Source organism: Coffea eugenioides, chromosome 8, assembly GCF_003713205.1.
Source record: "Coffea eugenioides isolate CCC68of chromosome 8, Ceug_1.0, whole genome shotgun sequence".
Lineage (NCBI taxonomy): Eukaryota > Viridiplantae > Streptophyta > Magnoliopsida > Gentianales > Rubiaceae > Coffea > Coffea eugenioides.
In genome coordinates, this window is record NC_040042.1 from 910,883 (window position 1) to 926,933 (window position 16,051).

The window sequence follows — 16,051 nt, forward strand, 5'->3', positions numbered from 1 at the left end:
TTTGGCTGATGTCCACAATCTCTCGACCAAACCATCAGGAATTAGTGCCAACAAGAAACCTCATGTCCTAACAAGTGGCTGGTCCCAGCAATATCCACGTCACCTCAACTCTTTCTGCACTGTTTTACAGTTAGTTTCAGAGTCAGAATTGGCGCTTCATCTTTCTTCTTTCTTTTGAATGCTTCCTCTTTCTTCTTATTCTTCTTTCTACTCAATCTCCAATTCCCCATTCCAAATCAACATCTTTAATTAGCAAAAGAGATTCGAAATTAAATGAGAAAGTTGTCGTCTTTGATCTCTCTAGGGTTCGCTCATCAGACCTCAAAACACAACCCCTGTAATTGTAGTGCTGCTCGATTTTACTGCATCACCAGTGATTCTCCCCATTCTTCCATCTCCAACCGCCCTGGTCAGTTTATCATCTCCCTTTATGTATGTCTGTTATGTTGAGTAGTTGGTTGTTGAGCTTGATCATTCTTTTCTTGCAATTTTATGGAATCAGATTAATTTTTTTTCATTTACCTAGTTGGCTTGTCTATTCAGTAGAATGTGGCTTTAAGAATTCTATGTTAGGCAATTTTATGGGATCAGATTAATTTTTTTTCATTTACCTAGTTGGCTTGTCTATTCAGTAGAATGTGGCTTTAAGAATTCTATGTTAGGCAATTGACTAAGGTGGAACTAAAAATTTGAAAACAACTTTAAGGACGTGGGATTTCTTGATTATTTTTTGGCTCCTGGAAGATTTAGCATAATCTCACCAGCTATAACCTGGATGAATCAAATTACTTTTCTTTTTTAGCTCGTTCTGGGAAGATATTGCGTTTTGCCAAAGAAAGTAAGAAAGTTGTAAAATTCTTTACCAAATGTGAAACAAGCTATGGATTGAATGCTTTTTAACGCATTAATCTTCTTTTCAATCTGATCAGTGGTAAATTGCTGCTAGGAGTAGTAAAATTGGGAACCAATTCTAAGGATTTGTATTGACTATTTTAGCATTGAAAATTGCGACAAAGCCTGAAAGTTTTGAACTTGTTCTCAAAAGATAAAGATAATTCTGTTTTATGTTCAACTTATTGATTTGTCTTTTTCACTACAGAAATGTCCAAACTTATTGACACACTAACTTAAGCCACTGCTCAGTTCTTTTCATATTTCGCATGTCAAAATTTGATTATAGTTTAAAAAGTCTGAAAATTATATAATGAGTCGCAATTTCATGAGCACTAAACCATTATACAGAAAGCATAACCTCGTGGCTTCATTGAGAAAAATCGCAAGTTTTCTTCTCTATCATTCTTCCTTCCTTTTCACTTTATTGCCCTCTCTTTGTTAGATATATCCCATTCATGAATAAAAGCCAATGTCATACTGTGTGAGTGAGAAATAAGAGCAACTGAAAACTGGACAAAAAGCAGGTCATGTGAGGTTTTTCTCTCATGGATATGGCTGCTCAAAGGATGGCTAGCTAGAGATCTACCATGTGGTCTTACTAGTTAAACCATTCTGCCAAGATTTCCTGTTATATGCTTGACTCCCTGGACAGAGAAATGCTCCAATCTTAACTTGTTAATCTGTGATCTTGGAGAATGCTTCTATGAAGCTTTTATATTGTTCTTTCTGATGCTTGACAAACAGTTTAATATTCTGAATGGAGACCGTTTAGCTTTGGTTGATTATTGAGTGAAGATTATTGAGTGAAGACTGCTTTAGTTGATTAGTGTTTCTCTAGGGAATCCAAGCTCTCAATCTCACAATGTATCTTGTTTTGCTGGGAACTACATTTTACATAGGTTAGGGTCTATGATGCATTAATATATGGATATTGTACTTTGTAATGGAAAATTACGTCAACCTACTGAGGGCTTTATCTGTATATCCTATTAATTTTTTGTCCCACATGTTTGGCCTATTACAATGATATACCTTACACGCATGAGGAGGGAGAGTATTATTTAATTCCTCTACTCACATGTTCAGCTTTTGCTGGTGGTTCTCCAATGGATTGTTGGTTATGAAGATCTAGATGTGTTACAACTTGATCCTGCAATAGAGAACACTAAAATCACTGGACAAATTGCTCCCCATTTTTGGCAGCATTCAGGTTCTTTACTAGATTTTCTAAACTGTAAAATTGTCTGTTTCTTAGGTGATTTACCTAATATATCATAAGAGGAGAAAGTAAGATAGAGTTCATACTCAAAGTTGGTACCCAGAAAGCTACCGGATCAATTATTTTTTCCCCTGCCTCTTGCTCTGATTATATGCTGAGAGATTGTGCATTATCTTGTTGTATACTTGTGTCTGCACAAAGCTCAAAACTTCAGAATATATTTACCGACAAAAAGTATATATTTAGTGTTGCTTCCATATTTTCTTACAAGAATGCTTAGAGATACTGAATGCAGTGATACAGTATATTTTTGGTCCCTTTGGAGCATAATTTTGTTAGGTGCAAGACATTGGTTTTACTAGATTATCTGTGCCTTTGCATTTATTTTCCAAGTTGTTTAGCTGTGAACTCAAATTATCTTTTCAATGGATCTCCTGCAGGGCCACTTGCACAGTATAGGAGTCTTGTTAAGCAAGGGAAGCTGCAGCATGATCCTTACCAGGAAGAGGTTGCTTTTAAACTGGAAAATCTGCTTGGGAGAATGGAGCAATATGAGAAAGATATGGAGGAGTACCATGTAGGCCACAACAGTTTATAGTGGTTAAATAATACTGAAACGCTGTTCCTGGCCTTATGTTATTCCTCATATTCATAGGAAAAGCTTACCAAATGGGAGGAGAAGAGGGAAAACGAACGGCGCAGGCTTTTGATGCAGGAAGCTGAGACCAAACAAGAGGGGGGTGGTATGACATCAATAAGCAAGCAGCGAAATCTTTTCCAAAGATGGATGTCCCGGTAAGGCTATCAATTTTGTAGCAATACTGAAACTGGATATTTCAATGAATTATACGTTGGTTCACAAAAATCTGAATAGGATTTCCTGTCATTGAACCAGTTGCGAATTCTGTAAAGTTCAGCATGAGGTCCAATTCCTGTATTTTGCTCCCTTCATCAGTCAAAAGAAATATATTTTTTCCCTGCTAGTGATATTTGTCTTCATTCAGGAAGAAACATGAAATTGTAGAGCCAGGAGTAGGGAAATGGGTCTCATATCTTAATCGAGAGAAGAAATTAGATTCACTGGTTGGTCATCGTCCCACTGCTCCTCCAGCCCCCGGAGGATTGTATCTTTATGGGAACGTTGGAAGTGGTTCGTTCCTGCATCTTGATTATCTGCACTTCCTTGCCAATGCACATTTCTGCACTTAAGATTTCTAGTATTTTACTACATTAAGGCACTAAAAGGATTCAATGATTTCACTTATCTTTTATAAAGTAGACATGCTAACATGAATAGCATGTTAATACACAGCATCTCTCTCTATTAATATTATTCTGGTTGTGGTTTTACTTGTTCACATACCAATTTGAAGAAATTTTTGCATCATTTAGGTAAGACAATGCTTATGGATATGTTTTATGGTGCGACTGAAGGAATTGTAAAACACCGAAGAAGATTTCACTTTCATGAGGTGACTGCATACTGGTACACAGTGTGGTGTAATTTCACTATGCCATCTTTTGAATTTTATTATGTGAATTATTTTCCTAAGCAGCTGTTATGCAATTCTACTTGGAAAAATTTAAGTTACAAGTTCTTATTACTTTCTGTTCATTTGCCAGTCTCCACTTTGCTAGCTTTTATTTGGTTCATCATATCTTGTTTCTTCTTGGTTTCTCCTTGTCAACGTTGGATGGGCATATGTAAGCCCTGCTATATCTTCTTTGACTTCTGGCATGTCTTTCTCTTGACTGTAAGGCATTTGGTGAGAGAACCCTAGGCATTCCATAAGATGATAAACCACAAACAAAAGACTTGTAGAGTTTAAGGCAAATGAGATTAAAATGGAGCATATATTGCATTTATTCTAATTATAGCTTCTTTTTGCTTGATGCTTCATATCAAAGGTATAACAAACTCTCATGGATTCTATATTGAAAGTTCTGTAGTAGGTCTAGTCGTTGCTCTATCCTTGTTTTTCTTGGTAAGAAGCTTAAAACTGATTGATGGACGTAAACAAGACTTTCTGGGTAGGTAGTGCAAGAAGGCAGCAGTTAAAAAGTTGATAACTACTTCTGTAAAAGCACAAGAAGAATGAATCAAACTTTCAGAATTAGCACATCATGAAGTTAGTACAGGAGGATAGAATCACAGAACTAATAGGGAAATATTTAACGTGCCACAGTAGTCAGTGACACCATATTTGCTTTACCTATAATGTTTCTCTACAAACCCATCATGTGTAGATATCAACATTAACAGATGGAGGAGTAGGTTTTATATTAAGACCACTCTGTACCAACTAATGCTTTGGCAAATCAAAAGTACTCACTCCTCATCTGGCTTGAGGAATGTTGACCAACAGGAAGCATGCAGAACACAAATAAAGACACACACACACACACACATACACAATATAAGTTGGTTCGGGCTTAACTTGCTTCAAACCTTAATTTTTGCAGATTTTCATTTTTGTTTCCATAATTATTTTTTTATTGCTCTTTAAAAATGTCTTTTCTCGACAGGCTATGCTGTTAATAAATGAGCACATGCATAAGATATGGAAGGATCAAGTTAAGAATAAAAGTTTGCAGTCAAGTATTTCTAGTTGGATTACTAATCTTCCTTTTGATACAAAAATTAAAGAGTGGTTAGCTGCAGAAGAAAGATATAAGCAAGAGGTGCAGATGAAAAACATTCTTCCTGCTGTAGCTGATAAGTTTCTCACTGAAGCCCATGGAAATCATGCAGGAGCTAGCCTTCTGTGCTTTGATGAAATACAGGTCTGATGATGTAATGTTTCATAGATTTACTTTAGTGGTTCTTCAAGAATTATCTACATCCTTACCTACAGATATCTGTTACTGTCTTCTCTATACATCCTTTTTTTTGTTAGTTATCTGAGCAAGAATATTAGGTTCAACTGATGTTTGTTACTATAAGTGGGAAGACAGAATATTCAAGTTAGTCATCTACTGTAATAAAATGTTTGTGTTCTACCCTTGTAGAATTGCTAAGTACAAACATGAATAACAGACCCTATTAAAGAAATCTAATTTGCAACATGACTAAGTGTTATGTTATTGTACTACTACATCTAACGTGATTCATTTTGTAGATCAGTTTACTGCTACTTGAACTGGATATTGGAATTATATTATGAAGCGGGTTTTGTTTTACCTTATATTATTTTCTGCAAATGAGTGGGGCATAATTTTTCTTTGAATGATTAAGTTATATTCTTTATTTCATGCAAATTTCTGAGTTGGATTGAAATTTTGGAGACGGAATCTTTAAATTTAATATCTTACTTGCTCTTGCAGACAGTTGATGTTTTTGCAATCGTAGCATTATCTGGAATTCTAAGTAGATTGTTAAGCAATGGAACAATTCTTGTTGCCACCAGTAATCGTGCACCGAGAGACCTGAATCAGGTGTCTTTATACTAAATCTTCCTAATACAAACTGCATAAATTTATGTTTTTATGCTTCCTTTGGTGTTCTATCCAGGACTCTGTGACATGCTATGCATGGGACTTTGAACATATATTGCACCCCATATAAAATGTTCCTGCAACTTCTCTCCTTCCTTTCAGGATGGTATGCAAAAGGAAATCTTCCAAAAGCTTGTAGCAAAATTGGATGAACAATGTGATAACTGTCTAATAGGAAGTGAAATTGACTATCGCCGTCTGACAGCAAAAAGATCTATTGATCAGGTGAGCATGAAGGCAAATCAATTATCTTTTCCATGTGTTTCTGTTTTTATGACTTTTAGTTGTGAAAGATGTGATGGCCACATCCTTTATTACCATACATGCAGATGTACGAGTATTGTACAGAACCTTAATGATTGACAAAGAGAGCAATAAAAAGAACAAGCTTGAAAATTTAAGCACATTTGAAGGTGTATCCTGGAGATAGCTCTGAATAATGAATGGTTTGCTAAACAAGAATGTGGTATTACATTGCAATAAGATTCAGTTTCTTTTTGTCTAAATTCTTTAATTGGTCCATTCAGCTGTAGGAATATTCACACTCGTAACATTTCTAAAGATTCTCCTGGCAAAAAGATGAACTTGTCTTAGTTGGTGTGGTTGAGATGTATATTTTTGTTTCTTTCTGAACTCAATTGAATTTTCTATATTCTACTTCAGTCTCATCGTCTTCGTTGCTCCAATATATTGGTTATCTGTTAGTCATAGAATAAGTCCAACCTGTACTTAGATGTTGTTTTTGGGGTTAAGTGCATCTCCATTTTCCTATGTCTATTCAGGTTCATTATTTTTGGCCACTGGATAGTATCAAAACAAAGGAATTTGAGATTATGTGGGACAAGCTTACAAGACTATCTGGGGGAATAATCACTTCAAAGGCAATTCGAGTGATGTTTGGGAGGTACTCTTCAATCTATCTGCGTCCATTTTACTGATATATCTCACTCAGCTTTTGATATTACATTTTTTTCACAATCAGAACATTGGAGGTACCCCTAAGCTGTAACGGTTTGGCACGTTTCACATTTCAGTACCTATGCGGTCGACCGGTAAATTGCTTCATTTTGGGTGAAAGTATCTTTTATATTGTTGTGCTATTTAAATTAATACCATCTAAATCATTCTTTCTTCAAAATAATTTATAAGCTGAAACCTGCCTATAATGATTTAGGATTGTTTAAATGATGGTACTGTAAATAGAAAAGCTCGAAATCTTTAGATTGTGGTTTAGTGTTTTTTTATAGTATCACTAATTCAAAGCTAGTCTTTCTTTTTTCTCTCTCTTTTGGCGCTCTGTTCATGCTGGAACAATTTCTATTGTGTGTATGCTGATGCATATTTAGTATCATTCATTATCTGAAAACATCCGAAAACAGAAGCAATAGCTGGTAGATTTTACAACTAAAGACTGTTAAACTTGCTTTGACTCTTTCTAAGATTTGTGCCTCGTATATTTTTGCACATCTTTAAATGGAAATCCTTCCTTCCATCTTGTAATGTACTTTTGCAAACAAAAGGAAGGAAACTTGATGAAACAAATGAAAATAGCTAGGTCCATGTCTAGATCAATATTCAAAGAGTTCATACTGTCATATTATACTACAAAGAAAAGCACTTTGGTGGAAAAATATGAGTATTCCTTCCTAAAAAATATCTTCCAAGTCTCAGATGATTCTTACTGTTTGTGAGTGTATACTAAAGCTATCAATTCCTGTCCCTGATAGATGAACCAACCACTCAGTGACATCTGCACTGCATTTTAATTTAATTTTTTGATGCTTGACCTTGTTGCACGTCCCCCTTTACCTTCTTTTTCCTGTTTGATCCCATTAGCAATTATTGCAGGTTGGAGCCGCAGATTATATTGCTGTAGCAAAAAATTACCACACGATCTTTATCTCAGACATCCCTACTATGAGCATGCGAATTCGTGATAAGGTACCAAGGCTGCTTAAGTGAATGCTATTTCCTTCAGTACATCAGTATCAATTCCTACAGCATTTTTGTGCATGCAAGTTTTTGTGATTTACATCAGGCTTTAAATGAATAGATATGCTTCTTATCACCCATGCTGTTCACTTGACATTCTTCTTTTTCCTTCTTTCAGTTTAATGTAAGGAGAAATTGCCTATTTTTTACTTTAGTCTTTCTTTTCTTATTTTACCTATTACATCAAGGGGAAAGGGAGCTTTTGAAGGTCGAACAGGTTCCCTTAAAATGTCATCTTAAGGGAAAATCATACTTGTCTCAAGGTTTATGATAAACTTACTTCGAAACTTACCAGCTACCATTAGTAGTATACAATAAGATAAAGCTTCTAGATTCCTGATTGCTATGCGCTTAGCTTGAGTTTGAACATGTTCCATGGATCATGGTGGCTTATTCAGTCTCATGGATGGGTTTCTGAAGTATAGTCGCCCTCAGTGTATTTAGGGATCATAGTTTTCAGCATATACTAAAATATGGTGCCATTTTAGTGAAACAATTTAAGGCACCTTTTAAGGACAACAGTTTACAAGCTACCTAATAGATTGCTCTATATGCTTGCAAGGTGCTTATGCAGTTTATCAGGTTATCCTGTATTTCTTGGATAAGACTGACCAATGTGTCAGCATTCTAAAGCTTCCAATGATTATCTTATCTTTGGAAAGCTAAGACAAACTGATAGACTGACAGTCTAATAAACAGATTGATATTGCTTCTGTATGATTACCAGCTACAATTACCGATAATGGGTTTCTCGCTTCCAGGCTCGGAGATTTATAACTCTCATTGATGAACTTTACAATCACCATTGCTGCCTATACTGTTCTGCTGCTTCTTCAATAGATGACCTATTTCAAGGAACTGAAGAGGGCACACTTTTTGACTTGGAGAGGTGAGGAAATCATTTGATCATTCTTCTTTTGTGAGTTTCTTGACACATTGGTCCATGGATGACCCCCACACCCTTTGGATTTGCTTAGTTTGCTCTTTCATCTATTGACACGCACGAGTTTCATCAGAAATTATTTTACACTACCTAGCATACTTGCAACATGTCATCAATTCATTATAGATCAATGTTATATAACAAAGTATTCCCTAAAAGTATCAAAATTCTATTATGAGAAGTTTCCTAGAGCCATGGAGGTTTTTTTTTCGTTTTTTTTAATTATATCTGTTTTCTGCTTCTTTTCTCCTGAGCAGAGCCAAGTTCTTTCATTAGCTAGGGTTTTATTGTACCATTTTGACATTGTTTCTCATGATGCAAGTTTTATGTGTCAATTTTCAGTGAAAAATGTTCGCTGTGCTTTACCTCTGCTTACGGTGTGCCCTATTTTCATTTTTGTTTTTCCTATATTCTGACAGTTCAGTTTTATGTTGCCCTGTACGTCTTTATTTTTTCTTTTTATGACTTAGTGTGCTTTTGGCCTAATATCTCATAATGTAAATTAACTATGATTCATCAAGGACAATCCTAAAGCATTAATATACATGAGAGAGAGAGAGAGAGAGATGATTTACTTGCTGCGATTTCAATGAATAATTGATTTTAGTAGAATAGATTGTTATGTTAGTAATACTTATGAAAGGATTCAAGGATTAAAAGACCAAATATGTTGTCCTTGTATGCAGACGTGATATTTCCCTCCAGAAAATGAATCATAACATTTTCATTAACAGAGTGATGTGATAAATTGATCAATTCAAATTTAGACACAAATAATTGTCTCTTTTTAATGCAAAAGACATAGTTTTATATTACACATTGCTTCCCAAATGGCAATGTCATCTAAACCTGCTATTAAGAAATCTAAGGGGATGCACTAGGTTGGTAGCATGATATCAGGATTGGCAGTAAAATGGATATAGTGAATTTACTGTTTTAAAAGAGTATGGAAGTGACTTTTGGCATAGACATTACTTCTCTTTTATGTCTGATGACTGATGATCAAGTTTCTGGTCAAGTACATTCTCAGTGAGAAAAACGAATCAAATATGAATGGATAACATTCGTAAGGCCAGTCTTTGACCCGTCTAGAGTTGCTGGAAAACTTTAAAGTTTAAGCAATGTGCCATCTACATCACCTGTCTTTTAGCTTCAACTTCTGTCTTTGGTTATAAAGACTACATTGGATCATTTCTGCTCTCCTTTTCCAGCTTCCAATTTGAAACAGAGACTGAAGGTGCCAAACTGCGACGAGATGTTCTAGCAGAGGGCACAGTTAGTTCTGGTGGTACACCAACTGGAATTACTTCCATGCTATCTGGTCAAGAGGAGATGTTTGCATTTCACCGAGCTGTAAGTCATTTTTTGCGTGATTGTCAATTTTTGCCGTCTTTTATTATGAATGTTCTACATTTTTTCTGTCAAGTCATAGGAAATGTTGTTTCTAAGTCCATAGTTTAGCATGTTAAACCTTCTCATAGAAGGTTATTGCAATTTCCCTGAAGGGTTAATCGCAGTAAAACCCCATCAGGTTTAGCATGCTTTGCATGTTAGTCTTAAAGTTACTTTCTCCCACTTTACTCCTCCTCCCATCAGGTTGAAAAGGGCAAAACAAGTTTGTCGTCAAAACAACTAAGGCTTGTACCCCTAGCAACATTCAGATAGTGTCCCATGCTGCACCCAATAATACCTGCTTCATTAGACTAGGAGAAGAAATTGTCATGCTGCCATAATCAGATGAATCTGGTGGATTCATTAACTCAGTTCTTGACTGGTGTATTCGCCATGGCCTAAGATTTGCTATCAGGAATAATCTGTTAATATCTTTTGTTCTATCTTTGTTATCTGGTAAGTTGTGGTTGTGATTGTGGCCTCTATATACTGTACATTAGGGCATGAACTAAAAGGCTGGTACATGCAGGTTTCCCGCTTGATTGAGATGCAAACACCTTTATACCTGGAAGGTGTCTGCCATCTTCATCCGTATTTCCAGAATCAAAAGGAAAGCTTTGGTACTCTAAATGCAAAAGCAACTCAATTTCGGGAACCATCTCTTGAAATCATTTGATGTGTACATCACGTCGAAACTTTTAGTACATTTTTTGTGCTCGTTTGCCATCATTTAATAGGATATACCGATAACAAAGGGAAATGAATTTTTAAACAACATTTTGCTATCTAGTTCTGTTCCTATTTCCAAGGATACCCTTTTCCTCTTGATCTTCAGCCCGTAAAATTACACGTATATATATATATATATATATATATATATGGAAGTCAAATCCCTCTTCATATCCTGCAAAAGGTGTAAAGTAAAATATTAAGCAATGGAGCAACCGAAGAAAATAGTGAAGATAATAAGCTGGAGACAAGGAAGAAGTGTAAGTACTGGATGTATTCAATGTTGATTTTGGCATCAGGGTTGCGGGAGATAGCTGCAAAAGCATCACTAGACAAAACAATGGTGGAAGGGCATGGGCGTCTTGGGCAGAAATCCACCACCCTAACGTCGATGGTGGTGCCAATATCTCTGCATGGCTTGTTGTTGCCGCTCAAGCATCTTAATCTGTAGCGTCTGCCGCATGCAGCCCCGTTATCCCACAGTCCTTCACTCACCGCAACGAACAGATTTCCTGCTGGAAACTGATCATTTCTGTTTCCCCCGCACTTGGTGGCTGCACGAGTTAAATTTGGAGTAAATTTTATAATCAAATTCCATATCCTTCCTAATACGATACTCAAACAACTGAAAAAACAAAAAAGCTGCTGCTAAATAATGATATAGAAACTTCTGAGAAATCAAATGTTGCTCACGGGTATATGGAGGATTGTAAGAAGTGGCAGTGCCAATGTCTCCAAGGACTAAGTTTATTTTAGCCAGACTGAATATGCTGATCAAGACAAAATTGAAGCGTAGGAGATCCATGATTATGGCTGTGGACTTTACTTCTGCCTAGGTAGGGTAGCTTGATTCTCGACTTCGGATGTGGGGGAAATGTGCCTAATTTACCTCAAATTTATACTAGCTGTAGATCAAATCAGCCCGAGGTTTCAAACTGATCTCTAAACCGTCCCCTTTATTTTTTTATTAAAGTATTTGAATGTGGATAGCTACTAAGAAAAGTTGCCAATATCTAAGCTGCAAGCAGAACTAGTACTTTTGGATGGGAATCAATGGCAATTGCAGTCCACGTTGACAATGGATGGTGAAATGAATTCAGCTTGTTGACGATGAGAGGAGGGGTTGAGCATATGGTTTCCTGCGTCATGCACAATCTTTCCACTTTCCCCTAGAAATGTTTTGTTTTTTACAAACATGGTACGCTATCAAACCACCATCAATCACATTGTTCATAATCAAATAGGGTTTTGGAAATTTAGCACATGTCACTGAAGAAATACAGTAGTAGGTTTCAAGAAACTTTATATATATATATATATATATATATATATATATATATATATCCTCTACCCACTCTTATAAAACATTTCATCAAAAGAATCATAGTCATGTTGGTACACTAACTAAGGTCTCTGTTAGGAAGAGTACAATGTTCATGTTTTCTCCGATTACATGTTTACAACATGAAAAATAACTCTCAACTGTCAAATATTATAGCTCTAAGTGATGTGAAGGCTGTGCTACGGAATTCAACTAACATAACATGTAAGATGGCCAAAGCAAAAGTCCACGGACCGCCACTAATGGACGACTAGCCTGCCCTGGAAATCAAAAGACAAATTCCCTTTCAGTTCTTGCCCGAGTGGTCGGTGCTGTTTATGGGTTGAAAATTGATGATCATCATAGCAGTACTGATATGATGAAGCACTTCCACATTGCGGGGCGGAAAGTGGAAAGCTTATCCTGAGTAATGCAGGTGGGCAGCGACACTGCCGATGCTACTACTGGACGGCCGGACGGACATTCAACACTGGGACTGGGGCTCCATTGTTCATAATATCGTTGCTCCAACTTAATCAGGATTAGCCGCTGCCTCCTCCACTTTTCTTTCTTTCCCTTTTTTTTTTGTTGGTGTAAATGTATTACGGCGACCATCCAGAAGCACATGAAATCCTCAGTGTCACTTCTATATTTATATAAAATGTCCTATTTATTTAACTTGTCATGTGTTGTTTATTTAAATTTCTTCTACGCTCATGTGATAAACGGGTTTATTTAAATTTTTTCTACGTACACTCATGTGATAAACGGGATTGACACTGAATTTGATACCGAGTAATGGCACAGAAGATCGTAATTCATCCAGAAGGACAAGAACTTATCTCACTAGATTTAGCGCATGCATGCATGCACTAAGTAATTGTGGCACAAAATCATGATTGCTTTGTTGATAAATTTAGCAGCGAGTGGAGTGATCCAAAATCTTACTACTATCTGAATAAATTTCAAGATCCCAAAACATGATAAATGATAATGCTAATATACTTAATCGCAAGACTATTGACCATAAAAAGATCATGGGAGTGACTTGGCAATTTGTGACTCTATTTCAAACGTGATAAAAAATTATTATAATTGGAATACACCAACTCGTTAGTGATAGAATTGGATATGCACTTTTCCATGATGAGATTTATATATATATATATATGAGGATCCCCCTAGAGCTAGCCATAATTTTTATTGCCTTGGCATCTTTTTGCATTGTCAAACGGGATATGTTAAGAATTGACTGCTGGGCGATTATGTTAAAGAAGTAAAACTACCATATTTATGTGGACTGCAAAAGCCCTCCAAATGATGTGCCAAAAGGATTCATTAACCTTGGTTATCAAAACCATGCAGTTTCTACACTTCATTTTTTTTTCTTGAAAACACGTCCTTAATTTTGTTGTGTCATTGACTTGGCAAATTCTAATTTCTGCATAGTGATCAGTCATCAGTGATCACAAACCATTCTAATCTTGGTTTTGGGTAAAATGTGTGAAGTGATAACACTAGTCAAAGTATTCAAAAGGCAATTATTTGGAGATCGTTGACACAAAATTCTGCACGCCGGAATCACACATCAATTCCATTGTTGCAAAATTGAAGGCACGTTTGGTCTAAGTTTAGAAATCGGAATTGTAATTTGAATCAATTCCAAAAATTCAGTATGGGTTTTGATCAACAGTATCATTACAATGATTAGTGTTTGGTATATCTTTATAAGGTTTTGAAATCAATTTATTTTTTATTTTCTTTTCTTTATTTTTTTCTTCTTTCCCTTTTCTTGCTTTTTCTTCCCAGCCCTTAGTACTCATGCTTCACCAAATTCTACTGAACCACCACTATCGTCACCAATCAACCTTACATCTGTAGAGCATGGAGAGCAACTAACAAGAGATGAGAGAAAGGCTTACACAAAAAGGGAGGAAAAAAAAGAGATGAGAGAGCAGGAGGGATGGAGAGGCTGGGACTCATGGAGCATTGGAGGAGAGAGGAAAAGAATGAAAAGAGAAGAAAAGGGAAAATGAGAGAGAGATTTACAAGAAAAGAGAGAAAGAACCATATGGAGTGGGCCTGCTGCCATGGAGGGTTAAAGGAGAGAGTAAAACGAGAACAAAGAGAGAAAAAGATGACAATGAAAATCTACGCTAGAAGATGGGATGAGAGAGAAATTTTGATTATAAGATGCTGCCATGGAGATTGAGCCGACGTGATAGAGTGATAAAGACAGATATGTTTTCTTTTCTTTTTTAATGTCCTCAAGTTAAATTGAGACAAATTTGGGAATCTACCAAAACCTACCAATTTGTTGGGGATTGAGAATTCCTAAATTTTAATGATTCACTCCAAGATTCTAAATCCAATACATACAATCCAAATAGCAAGAATTGGAATTATTTCAATTCCTCATTCCGATCCCCTTTTATCAAACCGCACCTAATACTTGAAATTATTGAAAATTACTGTTACATTTTCACCAACCAATTAACAACATGGTCATGAACTTGGACTTCTCAACCATTAAAGTAGGAACTGAGAACAGGACAAGTGATTCACGTAATATCCATATAGATGAGGACATGTACATATTATATAAGTTTTATGCATACCACAACTAAAAGTGGGATAAGGCTGCTTTTTAAGTAAAAGTCTAAAACTCGAGATAACTCCCATCACTATGAAAAAGTTAACTATTGACGATTACCATGCAATGACAATTATATTAATTAACATGGCGGCAGTGCCCTGATTAAAATGGTTCTTGATTAGTGGCGGCTAATCAATCATATAGCCAAGCGTCTCTAATCTCTAAGAAGAAATGATTAGGAAGCATGCGAGAATATATTGGTGCACTACTTGATTAGTACGAAAGCGATGTACCTAGGCCAGGCCACGTTGAATATTTAATTTGGTCAGTTTTCTGTTTAAGCTTTCCACCACGGATCAAAATCATCAAAAAAAATGGGTCAAAGCTGTAAGGGGAAGTCAGAGTGGACATGGGATCAATTAATGGAGAACAGAGAGAATTGGCAAAGCAGGATGATGATGATGATGATGAGGCGCAGAGTTGACATTAATCAATGAAAGCTTAATAAGCTGCATGCGTCCGGGTTGCAGTTCAAGGATTTTCCTGTTTCACTTTTCCAGTGGAGAGGGTCTCATGAGATGGGCAAAAAAAAAGACAACTTTCTATGAGTATTATTCATCGTTTTTTTTGTCAAATACCTATGCGACAAAATCATGCAAGGCCATTTTCGCCTCACGCCTAAGTTGAGTCATAGTATCAAACAGAAGTCAATATTGTTAATAAATTAACTGAAAATCGTTCAGCTCGATTTGCTGAACAAAAAAAATTGCACTAATGACAGAAAATATACAGAATATGAAACATGTCACAGATAATTATGCCCTTGTGTAATGTATTTGATACTTATTAAAAGATGGTCTAAACTAAACATGCAACTGAAGAATTGCAACATCACGGATAGTTTTACTTGTTAACCATTTGTGACCCTTGAATAAAGTGTTGTAACTTGAGTGTTCCTGATTACAAGGCATTCTTTTGCCATAAGTTGTGAATTTTCATTGGCATCTGAAGATTTCTGAGCTTCTTAGCAAAACTTGTAAATTCTAATAGCAAGTGGTTGATATACTTGGTTTTTCAACCTCATTTTCTTAATAATCCATCAATTATCAGGCATTGAACTCGAACTATCATAGGGGAAGAAAATATTTGGAGCATCCCTAAAAAGAGCGAGCGAGGTTCAGTTTATTTAAAAGCTAACCTCAAACTCCCTTGAAAGTTGATTAACAATCTACTAGTATATTAATGGAAGGAATCTGCCTACAGATAATTAATATTAATAAGAAAGGTCGACCCTCCAAAAAGTCTTTTAGAACTATTGGGATTAGGACTACAAACGAACCGAGCCGCTCACGAGCGGCTCGAGTCAAGCTCGAGCTGGCTCGAGTCGAAATCAAGCTCAAACTCGAGCTCAAGATATTAAACTCGTTAACTCGCGAGCCGGCTCGCAAGTTCGAGTATATATATATATAT

The 16,051-nt window shown here is 36.1% G+C and overlaps 2 protein-coding genes across 2 annotated transcripts; one reads left to right on the forward strand and one right to left on the reverse strand.

Annotated features, from left to right (window-relative positions):
• Positions 1–188: 188 nt before the first annotated feature.
• LOC113781184 (AFG1-like ATPase) lies at positions 189–10,724 on the forward strand. Its single transcript, XM_027327056.1, has 14 exons — positions 189–409; positions 2,554–2,690; positions 2,769–2,908; positions 3,118–3,263; positions 3,506–3,585; positions 4,640–4,897; positions 5,438–5,548; positions 5,711–5,833; positions 6,391–6,512; positions 6,591–6,660; positions 7,457–7,549; positions 8,362–8,489; positions 9,755–9,896; positions 10,465–10,724. The coding sequence occupies exons 1-14, from the start codon at positions 274–276 to the stop codon at positions 10,609–10,611; spliced, it is 1,833 nt and encodes a 610-aa protein (XP_027182857.1). The 5' UTR covers positions 189–273; the 3' UTR covers positions 10,612–10,724.
• A 108-nt stretch (positions 10,725–10,832) lies between these two features.
• LOC113779379 (EG45-like domain containing protein) lies at positions 10,833–11,469 on the reverse strand. The gene is made up of 3 exons (XM_027324947.1): positions 11,358–11,469; positions 10,933–11,218; positions 10,833–10,839 (listed from the first exon to the last, which is right to left on the reverse strand). Exons 1-3 carry the CDS (start codon positions 11,467–11,469, stop codon positions 10,833–10,835), a joined length of 405 nt encoding a protein of 134 aa, XP_027180748.1.
• Between the last annotated feature and the right edge of the window lie 4,582 nt (positions 11,470–16,051).